Genomic DNA, 21456 nt, shown 5'->3' with positions numbered 1-21456 from the left:
GAAGATGAGGTGGCTGAGTATGTCAAGAGTTGTTTCTGCATCTACTAATCTGTTCCACTGGTCCTCAGGTCTGTTTCTTTGCCAGTACCATGCTGTTTTTATCACAGTAGCTTTGTAGTATATTTCAAGTTGGGGATTGTGATACTCCCTACCTTGTCTTTATTGCCTAGGATTCCTTTTGCTATTCTGGGTCTCTTCTTGTTCCAAATGAATTTTTGGATTGTTTTCTCCAGGTCTGTGAAGTATGCTGCTGGGATTTCAATTGGGATTGCACTGAAACTATATGGCAGTTTTGGAAGTATGGCCATCTTCACTATGTTGATTCTTCCTACCCAGGAGCAAGGGATACCTTTCCATTTTCTGATATCCTCTTCAATCTCTTTTTTCAGAGTGCTATAGTTTTCAGAGTAGGGGTCTTTGATTTCTTTTGTTAGGTTGATTCATAGGAATTTCAATTTTTTGGATGCTATTGTGAAAGGAATTGATTGTGCCATTTCTCTCTCAGTGAGTCTGTTTTTTGTGCACAGAAAAGCTATTTTTTTGTGTGTTGACCTCGTATCCAGCTACTTTCCTGAATTTGGTTATTAGATATAGAAGACTTTTGGTAGAGTTCTTAGGGACTTCTATGTCATCTACAAATAATGACAATTTGACTTCGTTTCCTATCTTTATTCATTTCTTTCTCTTGTCTAATTGCTGTGGTTAATGATTCCAAACTATATTGAACAGGAGTGGTTATAGAGGACATCCTTGTCTTGTTTCTGATTTTAGTGTGAAGGATTTCAGTTTTTGACCATTTAGTATAATATTGGCTGTTGGTTTTTCATAGACGGCTTTTATCAGAATGAGGTAGAGTCCATCTATTCCAATTTTTTGTAGGGTTTTTATCATAAATGCATGTTGGATTTTGTGAAATGTTTTTTCTGCATTTATTGAAATGATCATATGGTTTTTGTCCTTGGTTCTACTAATACAGGGTATTAAATTTATTGATATGCTTATGTTGAACCATCCCTGTATCCCTGGGATGAATCCCACTTGGTCAGGGTGTATGATCTTCTTGATGATCTTCTGCATTCTATTTGCCAGTATCTTATTAAGGAGTTTTGTGTCTATGTTCATTAGTGAGATTGGCCTATAGCTCTGTTTTACAGTTTGGTCTTTCTCTGCTTTGGGGATCAAGGTCATGCTTGCTTCCAGGAATGAATTTGGGAGTACTGCTTCCCTTTCAATTTCATTGAAGAGTTTAAACAGTAGTGGCAGTAGTTCCTCTCTAAATGTCTTATAGAATTCAGCAGTGAAGCCATCAGGGCCCGGGCTTTTCTTAGTTGGTAAGTTTTTAATTACATTTTCAATTTCACTGATTGATATCGGGTCATTTAGAATTTTTAGGTCATCTTTGTTCAACTTTGATAATTCACACGTATCTAGGAATCGGTCCATTTCATGTGTATTTTCCATCTTATTGGTGTATAGGTTCTCGAAGTAGGTATTGATGATCCTCTGGATTTCTGCTGGGTCTGTTGTAATTTCACTCTTTTCATTCCTAATTGTGAGGATTTGGGCCTTTTCTTTTCTTTTTCTGATAAGGTTGCCTAAGGGTTTGTCAATTTTATTTTATTCTTTTGAAGAACCAACCCTTGGCTTAATTGGTTTTTTGTATTGTTCGCTTATTCTCCATTGCATTGGTTTCTGCCCTGATCTTTATAATTTCCTCCCTTCTATGGGCTTTGGGTTTGTTCTGGTCTTCTTTTTCTAGAAGCATGAGGTTCAGCATCAGGTTGTTTAATTGAGCTCGCTCTGTTTTCCTAATGTGAGTATTTCACTGTTACGAATTTCCCTTCTAAGACTGCTTTCATTGTGTCTCATAGATTCTGATATGTTGTATTGTCATTGTCATTTAGTTGCAGGAAATGTCTGATTTCTTTTTTAATTTCCTCTGTGACCCATTGGTTATTTAGAAGTGTGTTGTTCAATTTCCATGTGTTTATGAAATTTTTGTGCCTTCTTTTGCTATTGCTTTCCAATTTCATTGCACTATGGTCTGACAATATACAGGGGATAACTTCAATTCCTTTGCACTCACTTAAACATGTTCTATGAGCAAGTATGTGGTCTATTTTAGAGAACGACCCATGTGCAGCTGAAAAGCATGTGTATTCTGATTTTGTGGGGTGGAACACTCTGTAAACGTCTGTTAAGTTCATTTGTTCAAGAGTTTGAGTTCTAATATTTTGTTGTTTATTTTTTGTCTAGCTGATCTATTTGTGAGAGTGGGGTACTGAGGTCCCCCACCACTACTGTGTTAGTGCTTATATGATTTTTCATGTCCATTAGTATTTGTTTTATATAGTTGGGCACACTAGTGTTTGGTGCATATATATTAATGATTGTCATCTCTTCCTCTTGGATTGTTCCCTTTACAAGGATGTAGTGTCCTTCTTTGTCTCTCTTAATCAGTGTTGGTTTGAAATCCACTTGATCTGCAAAGAGGATAACTACTCCTGCTTTTTTTTGTGTTCCTGTCACATAGAGTATTGTTTTCCACCCTTTAACTTTCAGTCTATGAGTTTTTGAATTAAGTGTGTTTCTTGTATGCAGCATATTGTTGGATCTTGCTTCTTGACCCATTCTGCCAGTCTATTTCTTTTGATTGGTGAATTGAGACCATTAACATTGATGGTTATAATTGATATGTACTGACTTATCCTTGTCATGACTTTTTCTTTTTGTTGGATTCTCCCCCTTTGTGTTTAATTTCTTGTTGTGTCTGATGGATTCATTCTGCAGGGTTTCCTGGCATTGTGATCCTCATTGTCTTTTCCTAGGATATTGTCTGAAAGTTTCTGGAGTGCTGGTTTGGTATTCATGAAGTTCCCGAGGTGCTCTTTGTCATGAAAGTGTCTTATTTCTCCATCAACTTTGAAAGATAGTTTTGCAGAGTACATTAATCTGGGTTGGAGGCTGTTTTCCTTTCGGGCTTGAAATATGTTGCTCCATGTTCTTCTTGCTTTGTGGGTTTGTGTTGAGAAGTGTGCTATCATTTTGATGGGCTTTCCGCTGTATGTGATTTGTTTCTTTCTCTAACTGCTTGAAGAATTTTGTTTTTCTGTTGGGTTTCTGGAATCTTAACTATTATATGCCTATGTGTGGATTTTTTTTGATCAAGGCTAGTTGGGAGTCCTATATGCCTCACTTATGTCTATGTTAAGTTTTTTTCCTATTTGGGAAGTTTTCTGCCATTACTTCTTTGAACAGTTTCTTATGTCATCTGCACTCTCTCCTGTTTTTTCCTTGACTCAAATCACTCTGATGTTATTCTTCTTTGCATCGTCCAGCAGCTGCTGGATCGATTTCTCATGGTCCCTTACTATTTTTAAGAAATTTTTCTTTTTCTGGTCACTAATTCCAATCCTATCTTCTATATCTGAAATTCTATTCTCACAATGGCTCATTCTGCTGCATAGACTTTCAGTGGAGTTTTTAATCTCCTGGAAATCTGTTTGCATCTGTTTTATGGATTCCATTTGTTTCCTATGTTAAGATTCCATCATATTCCTCAGATCCTCTATTTTTTTTATCTGTGTCCAGTCTAATTTATTAATCATGTCTTGTACTATGGACACAATCTCTGCTGTTATCTGAGAAATTATTTCTGATTTCATTTTTTCCAGGTCCCCTTTCATTGCCAGTTCAGGGAATCCAGGTGGTTGAGTATCAGATTGTTTCATCTCTTTGCCCTTTGGGGTTCCCTTAGGTGATCTGGAAGTCTGGTGTTGGGTCTTATTTACATGTCTTCTCATTTCAACAGATGTAGCCTGCTGTGTCTTTGTTGAGGCGACTTTTTGCTCACCTAGTGTTCTTGAATTCTTAGTAAGCCACCGAGCAGCCTTTATTCTGCTGCTCACCAGTACACAAATTCCTGGGTTCAAAGGGGTGACCTTCTAGATCCCTGAGCTGGCCTGTTGTCTCGTCGGGCTTCTGGCTGGGGCCTGAGCACACTTGGGATGGTATCTAGGCATGCCTCTTGCTGGGGCCCCTATGTAGCTATTGTGTGGAAGGGCCTTTGGTTTGGGGCTGTGTACCCCAGTTTCTGTTGTCTGCACAGGCTTAGGCTAGGGTCTCCTCGCACTTATCAATGGTATTGGGGTGAGCCTCTGGGTACTGCTTGTCTGCCTGCACAGCTCTTCTCCAGGTGGATCCCTGGCTGTGGCCAATGGTATGGTGAGCCTCTGGCTGAAGCCCATGTGCCTGTGCAGACCCTTTCTGGGCAGGCCTTTGGCTTGGGCGGGTGTGCCGGAGCCTCTTGGGTCAGGGTGGAGTCCTGGCTGGGATCCGCCTGCAGCCCTGCTGGTCTGGGCCACACAGCTGCTCCCCAGGATCTGCATGCACTCACTGGTGGAATGTCGGGCCTCTGACGGGAGCCTGCTTGCCCCTACCACTAGCTCTTTTTATTAACCAGCCCTGTGATATAAGCTGGGATGTTTTGCTTCAGTAGAATTTATCCTCTTGCTTCTTAGGTATGTTTAAACAGTAGCATCATACCAAAACTTAATATGGGTAGGGTGTAGGTCTACCTAGCTAAGCTTGTTGACTGGAGAATTGTAGGTTTTATGGAAAAATACATGTAAGTACAATCTCAGGCAGCATTTTTCAGGGTCTCTTAGAATGTTAATAGGGAAATGTGTACAGATTCTGGGGCTTTATCCTAACCAGCTCAAGAGAGGAGAAGCTTAGGTATGACTCTTTTGAGAAAAGCTGGAAGAGCCCCTTCCTGTTTGGATGTTCACAGTTAAAAAATCCAGAAGGTTTTATTTTTCCTTTACAGCCCTGTTTGTATTTTGTCTTCTAATGATTCTAGGATTTAAAATCTCATGATGCTTGCTGCTCTCATTTTCTACATATTCTGAAGTCCTCAGGACATGTGCTGTTACCTCCTGGATTTTATGTTCATATATACTTACAGAATACAAGGGGAAAATGCAACAACTCCTCTTAATAACAATTATGTAGGAGTCAAGTGTGGAAAGTAAAGTATAGGAAGAGTGGACCATAATTTTTTAAAAGGAAAATCATAAAACTGCATCCTTATTCTTAAAGTGAATATATATAGTTCCTTACTGAAAAGATAAGCATACATAATTATGTAATGTGGTGAATCAAAAATTTACTTGAGAATTTATCCGATATATCTCACTTAAGAAAACTTTGATAAGTTTAAAGTGGTGTTTGTTTTTGAAAATGGCTATTTCAATGGCTTCTCACCCTGCCATAGTTCGTCATAGCAAGCAAAGGTAGTGGAAGAAAGGAAAGTAATTATAAAAGGTAAAAGTAGCAACTTTGTTTTTTATTCCATCATCTTGGGAAATATAATCATAATTATCACTTAATGTTCCTAGAATGCATACTACATGATGATAATGATGCAAAAAAAAGTAGCTTTAAAATGCTGATGTTATATCTTCACTTCAGCCATGAACTACCCAACCTTCCACTGAGGCCAATGGCTGTGAAGGTACAGGATATGGCTGGCCTAACTATAGTGTTTCTAAGGAGCTGATATAGCAAGGAAAATGAAAACAGGAGGTGTTCACACATATTCTGTGAAACTGGAAGACTGGCATTTGGCACTTTAAGGAGAGGACAGGGCAGTAAGGAAGGCAGCCTTGTTCTTGACATCGGATGGCTCTGGAGGCCTGGGTTTCTGTACATAGCAAGTGGTGAGTGTGTAAAGGGCCCTGGAACCCTGGCAGCAGAACTCAAACTTCCACTCACATTGGATGAGAATTCCAGACAGGGCTTGCTTGAACTTCTCCTTTGCTTCCTCCATGTCTTTTTCATGGGTAGCTTTCTCATTCACCAGACGGCGGACATGGCTGTTGGCTGACTGGATCATGGAATAGAAGTTGTTGGCACTGCGACGATTCACCTCTCCTCGCTCAATCCAGGTGAGCAAGGTCTGCACTGCTTCTGAAAATTTGGAATCATCTGAAAATGGGAGGGTTTCTTGTTAGAACCATCAGAAGTAATCACATCTGCATTTTTCCAATCAAGCACACATGGGCAAGCAGCAGGCAGTCAGAAAAAGAGAAAGAATGAAAGGCTCAAAAAGTAGTCAGATTAGCTGTGGTTTATGAAGATTTTCAGAAAGAGAACTGTTTCTTCTTTCCTTAAATTTATTTTTCTGAGCTTGGGATGTGGCTCAGTAGTAGAATGAATGTTTAGCAAGCGTGAGGTCATGGGTTCAATCTCTAGCACCACAAAAACTGATATTCTGTACTGATATTATACTTTTTAACATATTGCACATTACTTTACCTGTCTATGTGCATACATATGTGTGTATCTCTGTGTGTATGAGAGATAGAGAGAGAGAGAGAGAATAAGTTATGGATTAGCAGTGAGAGAATGTCAGAATTCTACAATCCTGTGTTTCAGCAAGGAAAAACAAACTCAAGTTCTGAGTTTAACTTAAATTCGACAGTAACTTTTCCCTAGATTCATAGAATTATAAGCTGAAAGGAGCCTTAGGAAAGAGTTAAGTGAGTAATTCTTTAGATATAAACACTTACATCTTCAACCTTTTAACACATCATTCTTGCATCCAGTCCACAGCCCCAGGCCTTCCACTCAGGTACAGTCATAATGTATTTTGATGGAGTTCATTTTATTTCTATATTTCTTACATCTTTTTCCAACTGCCTGAGGAACCCTTCAACTAGCCAGCCAGGAGATATTCTCTGCTGTTTAGCACAGCCCTGAGATAGTCATGTACACACTACTGCTGTTAACAGACTCCTCTCCTGAGAGGCAGCATCCAACTGAGGCTCCATTTGAGGGCTTCACACACCACTCTGGCCAGCAAGCCTCATGTCAAGTGGCAATATCTCTCACTGCAATCTGAACTTCTTGCCTTGTACCCTTTTATTAAATGCAGACTTATAACAGGAGGGAAGCCTTCTCTTTAGAGAAGATTTTCATTTCATTACTTGGATGAAATCCTTACGATGATGCTCAGATTTTCCTTCTCTTGTGGGCCACACAACAAACAAATTCTTTGTTTTATTTTTTGAATTAAATTGATTTGTTTGGTGTCATGCGAATGGGCAAGTCTTGGGGCTGGCACCTTACTCATTGTTTTTAGCCTTTCAAATACTGTATATCGTAATATTTGTGTATCTAGTTTGGACTCTATGTTTTCCACTTTCTCTCTTGTAAGAAGTCAATGGTCAGTCCAAAGAGAATTCTTTGAATTCTTAAACACGCGACTCCCTTAGGTTATGTGATGTAAACAAATTTGGTGAGTGAGACCTATTTAGAAAGTAGAATTAGCAAGATCTTGCTCAGCTGAGAGCACTAGAAGCAAGGCAAATTCAGACCATTAGAGCTGGGTTGGTGTCATCAATAAGATCAATGTGACACTACACTCATTCAATAATTCTCAGAAAATGAGAGACTGGGTTTGAGCTGCTAAGACAAGACACCAGTCAGGGTGATTAATGTTAAATTAGCAAAATGAGTCTGAGAATTAAGCAAGAGCAAACAGGAATCAAAATATCAGAAAAAGCAGTATGACACAGCAATGTCTAGAAGTCTCCATGGTTGCTGTGTGAAATAAATTGACCTTTTTTAATTGATTAAAAAATGTCCTCTAGCTGGGTGCAGTGATACACACCTGTAAAACCAGCTACTTAGGAGGCTGAGGCATGAAGATCCCAAGTTTGAGCCCAACCTGGGTAACTTAGCAATTTAGTGAGACCCTTTCTCAAAAAATAAAAAGGGCTGGAGACAAACCTATCTCCAAGGAGCACAGCACTTACCTACCATGCACAAGGCCCTGGGTTCAATCTCCAGTACTTCAAAAAAAAAAAGGCTTCTTTTATTGGTGGTGGCTAAGATTTTGAGGTAATCTAAGAAGAACGTACACTGTGACTGCTTTCTGGGCCTCCATTTTCTCATCATTAAAATAGGGATTTTACTAGGGTTACATCAAGGTGCATCATTCTGGTTAACCCATTTGATTTAGAATTCAAGCCTAACTTGTATTCGCTATGAAGAAGGGACAAATACAAGGGGTGGTCAAAGTATACAGTGTATATTTAAATAAAAATGATTATAGTGAAAGACACATGAATCCTCCTCAAAATACTCCCTCCTTGCTTCAAACACACTTCCCCCATCATTCTTGCCACTTTCTTTTTTTTTTCCATTTAGTGTATTGGTACATTTTAGGTATACAATACAGTTATATTCATCATTGGGATCTTGTACCTTTACATGATGTACCTTGGTTCTTATTTCTTGCCACTTTCTGAAGCAGTTCTGGAAGTCCTCTTTCATAGGTGTGTTTATGAGGTGTGATAAAAAATACTGTGAATGGTGCTGCCAAGTGACAATCAGTGGAAAAACAGGCTGGTAAAAACATTATGGTATGTTCTCATCCACCTTATCCACCAGATCTGACATCATGTGACTTCTGGCTCTTTCTTCAAAGCCAAAGTGACCATGAAAGGGAGGTGTTCTGATTCAATTCAGGACACTGAGGCAGCCATGACAGTGCAACTAAAGATACTCCCGAAGAAGGACTTCAAGAACTGCTTCAGGAAGTGGCAAGAATGATGAGATGAGTATGTGTGCGAGGTAAACAGGAATAGTTTGAGGGACATTAATAGCAAAATATCTGCTACTGTAATAAATTCAAAAAAATTTAAACATTCACCATAGTTTTTCATCACATCTCATACCGGTTCCAAGTCATATGAATCACACCTAAAATTCTCTGATGTAGAAAATGGAAAAAAACCCATTTCTTCTTGGTTAACTGATGTCTGAGAGAAAAATGCTATCCCTTGACACAACAAAGGAGTAGAGACACAAGTGGCGTGAACAAATCTTCTGGTTCCTATTAGGTACGTACTTCTCTCAATTAGCAAGGCTCCAGCACAAATGTTTCAAATCCATAAGTGGGAAATCCTAAGAGTTATTACCGACAACACTATTTGTCACATTTTCCTAAAGAAAAGAATTCTTTTAATCAGGAAGCTCAAATGCCTTCTATACCTTTTAGTTTTTCAGCAACAATGCTGCATTCATGATCCGAATAGTGGACCACTGGGGGTGGGGATGGTGGACGCAATCTTTCTTCCTCCATCCGTCTCCGGTGGCGCTCCTCTCTTGCTAGCATACGCTGTTTACACTCCCACTCATACAGGTCATCTCGTGCCTGTGCAAAGTCAACGTGGAGCCGGCCTGTGTCCTTCTTGTCAGTACTAGAGCCCAGCCGAATTCGGTAACCTAAGTTTGGTGGTAGGAGAACAGCAGCCTAGTAAGTCAGCAATTATAGCTATTTTTCCAAGTTCAGTGCTTCAGATGTGGTTGCAGCAATTCCAAGTGACCACATTATTCCCAAATTCTCTCCCTATACTAGCAAGCTGAATCACTAAAAGACTTCAATTATAATCTTATTGCTAAGAACAGATGACTATTCTATTGGTTGGGTTGGTCTTGATATTAGGAGTTACATTCCTCCATCTCCCACCTTACCTCTGGATGATGGTGGTTTTGTGGGTAATGGCATCAATAATGAGCCTCATATGAGCATCAAGGGCTGGGAAGAATAGAATTGATGGCCTCAAGCTACTGTGTTTTTAAATAACTTCAAGAGTGTCAGTCATACCATCATGATGAATTTTGATAAAGCTTAAAGTATTAACTTGGCATTTTAGTGTCTAAAATTGTTTCTTAGATGCACTTCGCAACTCTGGACAATTTCTTTTCTGGGAGAAAGATTAGATATGATGGGGAGTGGCATATAACCCAGATGACACATACTTTGGGATACTTAAAGTTTATGTAACTGTAATAATGATATGAGAGTGGGATTCAGAAAACCAGGATTCAATTCCCTACCTCCACCTTTTATGGCAGCTACACTTCCTAAGTCTTAACAAAAACTGAAAAAAATGTTTAAGTACTCTTTAAGTTTTAGTAGCTGAGCTACATACTTACATACACATTTATCTCATTTCATTCTCAGCACAAGCTTGCAGGGTAAACATTTTACTAAAGAGAAAAACAGCATCAGAGGGGTTAGAGAGGTCAAGTAGCTTCCCCTGGGTCAAACAACTAGCAAATAGCACAACTAGAGTTTTAATCCAGGATGCTTTTTGACTCTAAATCTCTTGTGTGGTCCTCTACTCTAAAGAATAATACACAACATAGATTTTTGCTTCTGGCTAGGATAGAATAACAAAGGTTAGATATACTATCTTCCATTAAAGAATGAAAAATAGGAACAAAATATATGAAACAGTAGTTTTAAGATAGTGGACATCAGATAATGAAGCCAGTGATCACTGACAGATAAGGACCAAATGAAGTGATCCCCATGACTGACCCAGCTTATTGCCTAGAAAGAGTTTCCAAGCTTCAGGACAGGGAGAGGAACTTGGGCAGAGCATGGTATTCATCCCATGGCGAGTAGGAGAGACTATGGCAAGTGGAGTTCCCAACAGAGAAATCTTCACAGAGAAATAACTGAAGGGATATACAGAGGGTCCAACATGATTATGTCTAATGTTTAACATGAGGGGAAAAATAAGTGGCTAGGACAAATTAGACATTACAAATGAAAAAAAATAATAAACTTGAAAACATAGCATTACATACTACCCAAAATAAAATAGAGACAGAAGGTTAAAAAAATGAAGCGGTAGGCTGTGAGAAAACTGTAAAAGAGGCCTAATATATTGCTACTGGAGCCCTGAAAAGAGAGGAGTGGGGATGAAACAGAAAAAAATATTTGAAGAAATAAAGGGAGAAAATTTTCCAAATTTGATGAAACCTCACAGATCCAAGAAGTTCAATGAACTTCAAGCACAAGAAACATGAAAGAAAGTAACCAAGGTACATCATAACTGAATTGCTCAACACCACCAGTAAAGAGACTATCTTAAAAGCAGCTATAGACAAAAGACATATAGTATTATGTATAGAGAAACAAAGATAAGGACAACATCATATGTATTGACAGAAACAATGCAAAGAAAAAGCTAGTGGAACAAGACCTGAGAGAGGGGAGATAGAAAACCTGTGAACCCAGAAATCTATATCCAGAAAAAAATATATTTCAAAAAGAAAGGTGAAATAAATCTTTCTGAAACATACAAATGCTGAAAGTGTTCAACAGGAAGAGATTTACACTACAGAAAATGTTACAGAAAATTCAGGTATAGGGATAATGATACCAAATGGAAATCTGGATCTATATAGAGGAAGGAAAAGCATACATAATGTATGATTCCATGTACAGGAAGTTCTAGAAAATGCACACTAATCTGATAGAGGAGAGATAAGTGGTTGCCTGAGAAGGAAGTGGAGAGACATAGGGAGAAAGGATTACAAAAGAGGCAGGAAGGAACCTTAGGGAGTGGTACGCATAGTCATTATTTTGATTGTTGTTGATGGTTTCATAGCGGTATGCAATATTATATATTTGTATGTTTCAATGATATGAAGGTCATTGTATATGAATTATTATATCTCATATAGCTGTTATAAAAACAATGCCCAGAAACACTAAAACTAATATATATGAAGACTAGCTGGGCACAGTGGTACACACCTACAATCCCAGAACTTGGGAGGCCAAAGCAGGAGGTTTGCAAGTTCAAGTCCCACTTGGGCAATTTAGCAAGACCCTGTCTCAAGAAGGATGGGGATGTAGCTCAGTGTAAAGGCTCTGGGTGTAACCCTCCATGCTGGGGAGAAAAAGAAAGAGGAAAAATAAACATATTTCATAAGCAAACTTTCTAGAGTCCTTTGCAGTTTGCAATGTACTTGCACACCCATTCATTGTATTTGATCATCTGAGCCATCAGAAAAATGGGGCTACAAAAGGTTACCTTACCTGTTCACCTGGGACTGTGGAGAGGATCAAAAAAGAGTATGATGGGAAAGCTCTACGTAAATCACACTAAATATGTGATGGGGCTATGGGGTGGGTGCACTGTGTACAGTGCTGACTCCCAAAGGTACCTCAACTCTAACAAATAAAGATGATTCTTTCTACTTTTTTTCTGGCTCATTTTCTAAAGGACTTTTATTATTTTAAGCATTTTTCTTCTATAATGTGGGATAGCAGCCATCTCATTTTGCAGACTTCTAGAACTTGTGAACTTCCAGGGGCAGGTTCAAATTTAAAGGGCAAAATTTAGCTATTTTCACAGCATCTATTGCTATCCCCTTTCCATTGGCAGCCCTGAAAATGTTTCTACGAGGTAGTTGTTAACAGAGAGCACATTTTTGTGATGTTTAGGTGGGTGCTTCCTCAGCAGTATGTTGTATTTTATGTACAACTGTTCAGGGCTTTTCAAAACCTTTACATGCTTATTAAAATAGTGTGTCGTGTAGTGCTGTTATTGTAGCTAACTGCTATCTGTCCTTCCGTAGTTAGATTCTACAGCACTTAGCACCTGTAATAAGAGTATACTACATCTACCTCCTCCTCTTCTACTCCATGTTAGTAGCCTGCTTTCTCAAACCCCCATTACCTTTTCCCCGGGCTACTGTAACAGGCTTCCAATTGACCTCCTCTCCTTTAATCCATTTTTACAGTCAGAGCTGTCAGATTAATCTTTCAGAAACAACCAACATTCTTGCTCAAAAATTTCTTCAACATTTCCCTATTACCAGTTGGGTAAAGACCCAACTCTTAAACCTTTCCAAGTATGTTAACAAATGATATTTTTCTTCCTCCTCTCATGTCTATTTAGTACACAAATCACCACTTAGTGTCACCTGAATGCTTGCAAAATCTTTCCACCTTTGTGTCTTTGCTCACGCTGTTTCCATGGCCCACTGTCTAAAGGCTTTCTATTTGTCAAGGACTTGATGCAAATGCTACCTTTCTTAATACCTACAGTTAAGAGTCTGACATATTCATATTCTCTCTCTCTCTTCCTCCCCTCTTGCTCCCTAATGGCACTTATAGCTATCAATCATTATTGTTAGCAGAGAGTGCATCTTATCAGTGTTTTGAGTAATGCCTGGTGCTGAGTAAATGTTTCTTTAATAAATCAATGTATTGCTGCATACTAAACTTATTAAGGGGAAGAACTAGATTTTACTCATTTCTTCCTCTGTACAGCATCTGGCACAATGGTTTACACAAAGGAGATATTCAAAAAGTGCCTATTGTGTGAATGAAGATGCTGCTGTCCTAACATGTCTAGCACTTGATCTCAGTTCTCTCAAACCATTACTCTTAGGTGAAGAAGTATTTAATTGTTCTATGGCCTTTCCAATTACCTCATCTTCTTCCTTATAGCTTATTTTTCCACTGCCCCATAAAAACAATATTAATTTAAAATATGCAAAAGATCAACCATGAAACTTTGACTTCACACCAACATAAAAGACATGCAGCTTCACTTTATGGACTCATTAGAAATTATTCCAATTATAATTCCTTGCCCCACTCCAAATTTAAACTTCTACTTTGAGTACATTTTATGCAAAGTAGTTCTTACTAGATCCATGCCAAAAATACTATATAAACCACTATTGCTTCTGGATTAGGCTAATGTCACAGTTAGCTAAATTATTTTCCAGTCATTACCCTTGCTGTATCCATCTGCCCATCTTTTACCCAGAAGTACTATTCCTAAAATGTAAACTAGGTCATGTCACTTCAACCCATAAAATCCTACAGTGGATTCCAGCATAAAACTCATAACTATAGTTCATAAGGCCCATGCTAACTTTCTGTCCTCTGCTTGAACATGCTAAGTTCATTTTCACCTCAGGGCCTTTGGTTGGCTGTTCCTTATTTTGGAATGAGATATCCCCAAGATGTTCACATGGCAATCTCCTTTCACATTGTTCAGGTTTTGGTTCAAATGTCAGAGAAAAGTTCCTTTCCTAATGCTTCCAGGTACATTATCCTTTTTATCTTCTTTACAGCACTTATCAGTACCTGATGTTAACTTCTTTATTTGTTTACATGTATATCACATTTTACTATTGCCAGAATGTAATTTCCTGGATGACAGGAAATCTATCTCAGTCCTTGCTGTATCTCCAGTAACCTAGTATTCTGCCTAGCAGTCAATAAATATTTGATAACTGACTTACTGCTTTGGTTTGAATGTTGTCTTCCAAAAGTTCTTATGTTGGACACTTAATCTCAAAATTCATATTATAATAGTATTTCGGGGTAGGGCCTTTGGGCTGCAATTAGGATTAGATGAAGTCATGGCATCAGATTCCCATAATGGCATCAGTGCCTTTATAAGATGGTGAAGAGAGTTCCAAGCTAGCACACTTGCTCTATCTCACCATCTGATGCCATCTTCCATGTTATAGTTCACCAAGAAGGTCCTCATCAGCTGCACATATGCCAGTGTCATGCCCTTGGAATTCTCAGTTTCCAGAAATGGAGACAAATAAACTTCCTTTCTTTATCTACTTAGGCTCAGGTATTTTGTTCTCACAGCAGAAAATGAACTAAGATACTTTTGTAACTATATTTGAGTATCTAACTTTTATGTTAGGCCAATTACTTGGTATTGGGGATTCAAAATTAAATAAAACCCAGTCTTTGCCCTGAAGTTCATACTTTGGGTGAGGAAAGAATCAGTTCTAACATGCGTGACAGGTGTCAAGCCAGGAGGAAGCGCCAGATGCCCTGGAGGCACTCAGGAAGGGTGCTTAAATCAACTTGAGATAGAGGGGACAGATAAGTCAGAAAAATTTCCAGGGGACCTTGTGCTTGAGCTGCAGCATAGGTATAAGTTGTCCAGCTTGCATGTTGGATATGCCTCTGTTACAATAAAAATATAAAAAGTGAAGGAAGTTTTGTCACTTGTATACATTAACTATAATATATTTTACATGCAGCTCAAGACAATTCTGCACTCACTGCTGCCCAGGGCAAGGCAGGCATATCCAACCCATGGGCCACAGGTTGGATATACCTGTGAGATTTGTGTGTGGTAGGTGGGGATGGGAAAACTAATTCCAGCCAGGGGAAAAAGCATGAAACACTATGGCACGTTCTGGAACTAAAATTTCTTCAGTGTGGTTGGTACATGGTGTGCGCAGGAAGAATTGAGAGATAATGCTGAGAAGCACAGCAGATAATCAAGGCTTTTAGATGTTTCATGTTTAGAATCTCAAATTTTCCTACAGAGATTAGGAGCAACTGAGAAACTCTAAAGGATGGAGATGGGAGGAAACATGCATTTTTCAACTCTGAAGGCAAAAAGGGGTAACATTAAGCCTACACTTTAACTGCCACAGATACAAATACTCAGATCCTCAATTTGTGCATTTTTTTCTGGTGGGCACAATTGCCGCATCTAACACCTACCAGATAGATAAAGGGCTTTGTCCACCATGTACTCCTCAGCAAAGCGAATGTGACAGAAATTCTTTTTGCTCTTCCGGATAGCAATGATCTCACCGCACTGTTCAAACACTTCCACAATGATCTGCTCTGTTCCGTTTTCAGGCAGACCGCCCACAAATACTGTTTTGCATCCTGGTGGTCTTTCTCTGGTTGCAGGAGGTGGGAGATCTAAGTGAAAGGGCAAAAGCATTTAAAATAGATCCTTTGCAGAAGTGAAGGGGACCAAGAGAGGGAGGGAGGGGGAAAGGGTTGAAAAAAGAATTAAGATGTGTTATGTACATTTACCAATCCCCATGAGCAGTGTAATCATTATGTACTGCGAACAGGTACTTATAAAAATAAACATTAAAAAATAAAAATATAGACCTTAAAAATGTTTCAAATCTATTCAGGATACAGAGGCAACCACAACAGCACAACTAAAGAAACTCAGGAAGGAGGACTTCCAGAATTTCTTCAGAAAATGACAAGAATGATTAAATATGTTAGAAGTGAGGATTAATGGCAATATATCTTTTACCGTAATAAAATTTTTAAAAATAAAATGTTTGTTTGGGACAAATCTCTTTGAAACCTAACATTTCTCAGCAACAGCTCTACTGTCCCCAAGGAATGTTTGCCTGAGTGATCTGAGAGGTATGTGTCCTCCAAGTGCTCATCTCTACTCCACAGAAAACTGATTGGATGAATGTGAAAATTGTTTCATTCAATAGTTTGGTGACTGTGTGTCTAGAAGACAAATACCCAGGCCTGTCTGTGTGTCTGTTCCATCCACAGATTTTTAGATTTGTTCCTTACTTTCGTTGTGATAAGCCAGCTGTGCCAAATTTTGAGTCATTTTTATTAAAAACATGGGGAAAATCCCACTCACCTTAAATTCTTACTTTCATTTCTTAGAACCAGGATCTCTGAGAAAGGATTTGTTTAATTCAGATTGTAGCTACTACATTCTCTCTTTATGCTTACTGAAACAAGTGTTTCAGGATTAATCTGCCAATGGGGTGAATATTACAAAAGTATTTATAGCCATTAGTATGATTTAGTTAAACAAATTAGAATACAGACTATCCCCTTGAAATTTTTAATTTTTTTATACCAGTGAGCTCCTCCAATTCCTTGCTTGAGAGGTGTGGATCAGAGCCAATCTTGCAGCATTCAGAGGGAAATATGAAAGGGAGCAGAAAGATTAAGCTCATCTGGGAAATCATTAAGTAAAATGAGATAAATTTGGCCATAGAGTCATTAAAAACCTACTTAATGAGATGGTTCTCCCAAGGGGAAGTGGGGTGGGGGATAGGGGAAAGGAAAGAATGGAAAGGAAAAATATGAGAAAAGGAAAAAGCGGAAACAAAGTCTTTATAAATAGGGAGGTGTGGAGGGGTTGAAGGGAGGGCAGGGGAATGGGGAAAAAATAAGAACCAAGGTACATCATGTAAAGGTACAAGTTCCCAATGATGAATGTCATATTGTACACCTAAAATGTACCAATAAACTTCACGAATAAAAAAAGTTTTCTATTCAATCATAAATAAAGCCTGTTGTATCTGTCAGTGCCTTGTTACTATTTATATGTATCAAAGCATTTTCCAAGCAAAATCCTACAGTTCATAGTTCAACAAAACAAAGCCTGATGGTCATGGGTTTTTCTGCTGTTGGTTTTGTATCTGCAAGGATTTATCTTGTGTAATCTATTCTTTGCATTCAGCTCTTAACAACAATTCTCCCAGCTCGAGATTTGGAGAGCTCAACAACCAGCGATGAGAGCTCACATGCAAAAATAAATGAGTCTCGCTAGTAGATTACTCCAAGGCCCTCATCTGACTCTTACACAAGTTGGCAAGCAGTTGATTTGGGAGCTTCCTTGGGTATCAGAAACACTAGCTTTTTTGCTTTGCTATAGCTGTCTGTCCTACTGGTGTGGCTAAGAATACTGTAGTTAGTTTCTCATACCTGCTTTCCCTCTATTTAGTTCACAAAGGGGCTAATGGGATTCTGGGAACTTAAAAACTTTGTTAATTTTTTAAGGTCTGTAATTTTAAGAGCTCACTGTTTTTGTTTTTTTCACATGAGAGGTTTAGACACTAGAAAAAGTAATTCAGTGAGTAGGAATCAGAAATGTCTTATTCATAGCCACTGAGATTGTAATTTTAGCCAAAAGGGGGGACAGTAAAATACAAAATTGCTTGAAACTTATGCTTTTGGGTTTTTAAGAACTGGAAAGAATTCTCTCCACCACATTTCTGATTATTCTTAATTCTGACAGTGGATTAGAATCTACTTGGGAGTTAAATAAACAATACCTAAGCCCAAGTCTTGATTTAATTAGTTCAGGGTGCAACCTGTGCATTAGTTTTGTTTGTTTTTAGTTGGTATTGTTTAAGTTTTTCAGGTAGTTCTAATATGTAGCTGGGGTTGAAAACCAGACTTAGTCTAGACCTCTGATATTGCAGAGGAAAAAGCATGGCTGAATGAAGCTGTGTCTCATTTGTGGATGCCACATTAGACAGAAAAGAAAAAGAATATGAACCTGCAGCAGGTCAACCTAGATTTAAGTCTTAAATACTGTTTGTTAAGATCTTGAAAAAAATCACATAACCTTTGAAAATCTTTTCATCTTTAGAATAGGGATAATATTCCCTACTTTATGAAAGTTATCATAGGATATTGATATTATAGTATTTATATTGTACTCAGTGCAATACCTAGCACTTGGTAGGTTCCCAATAAATAGTAATCATTAGAGCATTGTTATTTTGTATTATAGAACTCAGGTTTCCTATATGCCCAATCTGGGGCTTTCTAAAGGCTTACCACATATCTGGAGTGGAGTGGTAGCTAAGACCTGGATTTCTAAACTCCCTTGCTTTACCCCAATCCTTAGACAAGGCTGAGTTTGAGGAGTCACTCATATGGACAGAGGACTCTACATCTGTGAAGACACATGTGGCTTTGATCATGGAACACATCCCAGCCACTGTGTATATACAGAAATTTCAAGAGCATCAGTACCATTAGAAAGGTTTTCAAATCAAAGATTTTAGAATGAAGTGCTGATTTAGAATAAAGAGCTTCTGACGTTTACATTTATATTGTTTTAATTTAGCTGAGTCTACCTTTGGGTCCACTGAGAGATTCTAAGGAATGTGTGGTGACTTCTGCAGTTACATATAAACACTGAAAATGCAAAGGTTCCTTCCCTTGACTGCATTTGTGGGGTTTAAAAATTCTATGAGGAAGTCATCACCATATTTACATGCTGTGATTCTTCTGTGATGAGTGTCTGCTAAGTAAAGGGACTTAAAATCTGCTAAGTAATTTCAAGAGTGCCTGGGATTTATTTATTTTCCTTGGGTAAATGTAGAAAGCCTCTTTGATAGCATTTGTGGAGATTTAGGTGTATGCCACCAAGCAAGTCAATGGGCTGTACTATCTTTCTTAATGGATAGTACCCATTCCTTAATTAACAGCTCAAGGCACTTAGTTGTCTGGGACTGATTTACTAATCCCACTGAAATACAGTGATCAGAGCACAGCAATGATAACCCCACAGGAGAGCAGATTCAAACTCCACCTATTCATCAGCTAATGGCCAAGCTCTATAGCACTTCAATCACCACTCAGGATGGAGACCAAGAAAACTGCTTTGTCAAAAGATTCAAGATAACTGGGAGTATAAAGAACTAATCTCTGGTAATGGAAGAGGAGGAGCTTCTCAGGATTCTAATTACGTCCAAGCATCCACTGTGGGGAGCTATGTTGGGACAATCAGCATTAGCATCAGTCATTTTTCATCTTTGTAAAGTGATGGAGGAAGCGGAATAGGGGACCAATTAACTACGTGAATCTTCCTTTGCAAAAGCACATCATAGATTTCTCAGCTGGTTTCCTAGAATTTATATAATGCAAAGGCTCTGAGTTGATTTTATTAGACAACCCAAGATTAAAGGCCCCCTAGACAATCAGCAGGAGTCAAAGGCATTTTAATGGAAATAATCAGAAGGTTTGCAAATTGTTACTAATGTTCAATTCACTTGTTTTCTCTAATTCTCTTTGTAGAGTACAGCCCTGAGAACCAAAATGGGGTCCAAACTGTTTTGATACAGTAAAATGAACAAAATTGCCCCATTTTCTGGCTCCTGAGTTGTTTTCCCATGTGTCTGGACACAGAGAGCAGGTGAAATTCCATCATTTATTCCTCATTCACTGTTATTTCCAGTAGACTCAAAATGTAACCTGTCCATACAGGTCTAGCAGCTGGAGTGACAAACCTTGGCAAAACTGACTTCTCTTGAGAGATGGTGCTGCCCTCTTCTCTCACCACAGAGAACTGCTAATTGGAAATTCAGTAAATCTCTGATAGCTACCCAACCTGAGAACAAAAAGTGTGTTCCAGAGAGGTTTTGTTGTTGTTGTTGTTTGCTACACCTGTAAATCCTGGGATTCAGAGGATGTTGCTTCCAGGACAATGGGATACTTACCACTTATCTATAGGAGACTGGTACTTGGTTTGTTCTAGTCTAGTATGAGTCATTGACTTTTTAGACTAGGTCTCATTTTGCCTAGTCTAGATCAGAGAGGTTAAGCCACTCACCACAGATCTCATGGGTATTTAGTGATGGACAGCTGGGCTATGAAACTAGGCCCATGTTACTTCAGAGCTCAAGTACTTTGTTATGCTACCCTGCGTGTTCTAGTGAAGGCAAAAAGTTCTATATGCCACCAATCGAGTTGCTCTTGTTTTGCCTAATACATTTTAATGGGCTTTGCCTAGGTAAATAAAATTATAGTGATAGCTACATTTTAATGTGCACAATCATAGTTTTAGAGCTGGATGAAGTCTTGGAAGTATCTAGGCTAGTCTAATCCAATATTTTTGCTTTCTAGATAAGGAAATCAGACCCAAGAATATTATATGACTGGCCAAGATCCCACAGCTCATTAGTGACAGGGCTGGGAGTAGAACATACTATACTAAAATATCATTTTTTAAAACATTTGACATTGATTAACTGAGAAAATTTTGGTGGGTAGTTGGCTACGTGTGCCTGAAGCTCATAAGAGAGATACAGTCCGAAAACATAGATTTGAAAGTTATCTGCAGGTAATAGCAATTACCCTTTATTCTCCTGGTTTGCTTTTCAGAGGTCTGACTGCTCCTTCTGTCACCATCCGTCCACCTACCTGTCCATCCATCCATCCATCCATCCTTCAACAAATATTTATTGAATAGCTATTATATGTCAGATTTTCTAAATTCTGGGGAAATTTGAATGAATAGAATAGACAAAAATTCTAGTCTTTGTAGAGTTTCTATTCTATAAATTACATAGGCTGTTAAAGAGATAATGTGTTATATAAAAATAGTGACAGTAAGTAACACAGGGCGTATGGTGGGGAAAGCTGCACTTTTAAGCAGATTATCAGAGCCACTGAGAAAATGACATTGAGTAAAGGCTTGAAGAAACTGAGAGAGTTAGCTATATAGATATATGGGGGAAAGGTTTTCTGGGCAGAGGGAAGAGCCAGCGCAAAGGCTGTGTGATGCGAGAATATCTGGTGTGTTCTGGTATTTTCACATAACAGTGTGGATGGAGGTCATTGTGATGAGAACAGTGAATGATAGGGAGGAGAGCAGTAAAGAAAGTAAAAAAGACAATGTGGAGAACAGGCCATATAGGACCTCCTATGCCTTTAAAAGGACGTAGCCTTTATTGTGAGCAAATTGGAGAGTCATCAAAGGGCTTTGAGTAGAGGATTGACATAATCTGACTTAGTTTTAAAAGGATCATTCTGCCTATTCTATTAAGAATAGACTATAGGTGGGAAAGGTGAAAGAGGAAACCCAACTGGAAGGCTACTGCAATAGTTGAGAAAATGAATCATAATGGATATAAATTGGATCATAGCAGTAGTTATTATGAAAGTAGTAGGATTTCATCTATAAAATTCAAGACAGACAAAACTTTCTAACATTAAATGTGGTATGTGAGGAAAGGAAAGTAAGTAAGGTTAATGTCTAGGTTTGTCTTGAGCAACTGAAAGAATAC

The 21456-nt window shown here is 38.5% G+C and overlaps 1 protein-coding gene across 14 annotated transcripts in view; it reads right to left on the bottom strand.

The window, feature by feature from the left end:
* Enox2 (ecto-NOX disulfide-thiol exchanger 2) overlaps positions 1–21456 on the bottom strand; it is a 344879-nt gene that overhangs the window by 65693 nt on the left and 257730 nt on the right. For all 14 annotated transcript variants that reach the window (XM_087199818.1, XM_004860065.4, XM_021240586.2 and 11 more), the window contains 3 exons: positions 15371–15577; positions 9061–9294; positions 5776–5988 (listed from right to left, as the gene is read on the bottom strand). In XM_087199818.1, the coding sequence (XP_087055944.1) occupies positions 5776–5988; positions 9061–9294; positions 15371–15577 (654 nt within the window). The remainder of the gene's footprint in view (positions 1–5775; positions 5989–9060; positions 9295–15370; positions 15578–21456) is intronic.

This window comes from Heterocephalus glaber, unplaced genomic scaffold (genome assembly GCF_053883595.1).
Source record: "Heterocephalus glaber isolate CG9 unplaced genomic scaffold, H.glaber_assembly_v1.0 deba00001729, whole genome shotgun sequence".
NCBI classification, from domain to species: domain Eukaryota; kingdom Metazoa; phylum Chordata; class Mammalia; order Rodentia; family Bathyergidae; genus Heterocephalus; species Heterocephalus glaber.
The sequence above is the reverse complement of the archived record's forward strand: the minus strand, read 5'-3'. Positions and strand labels throughout refer to the sequence as shown.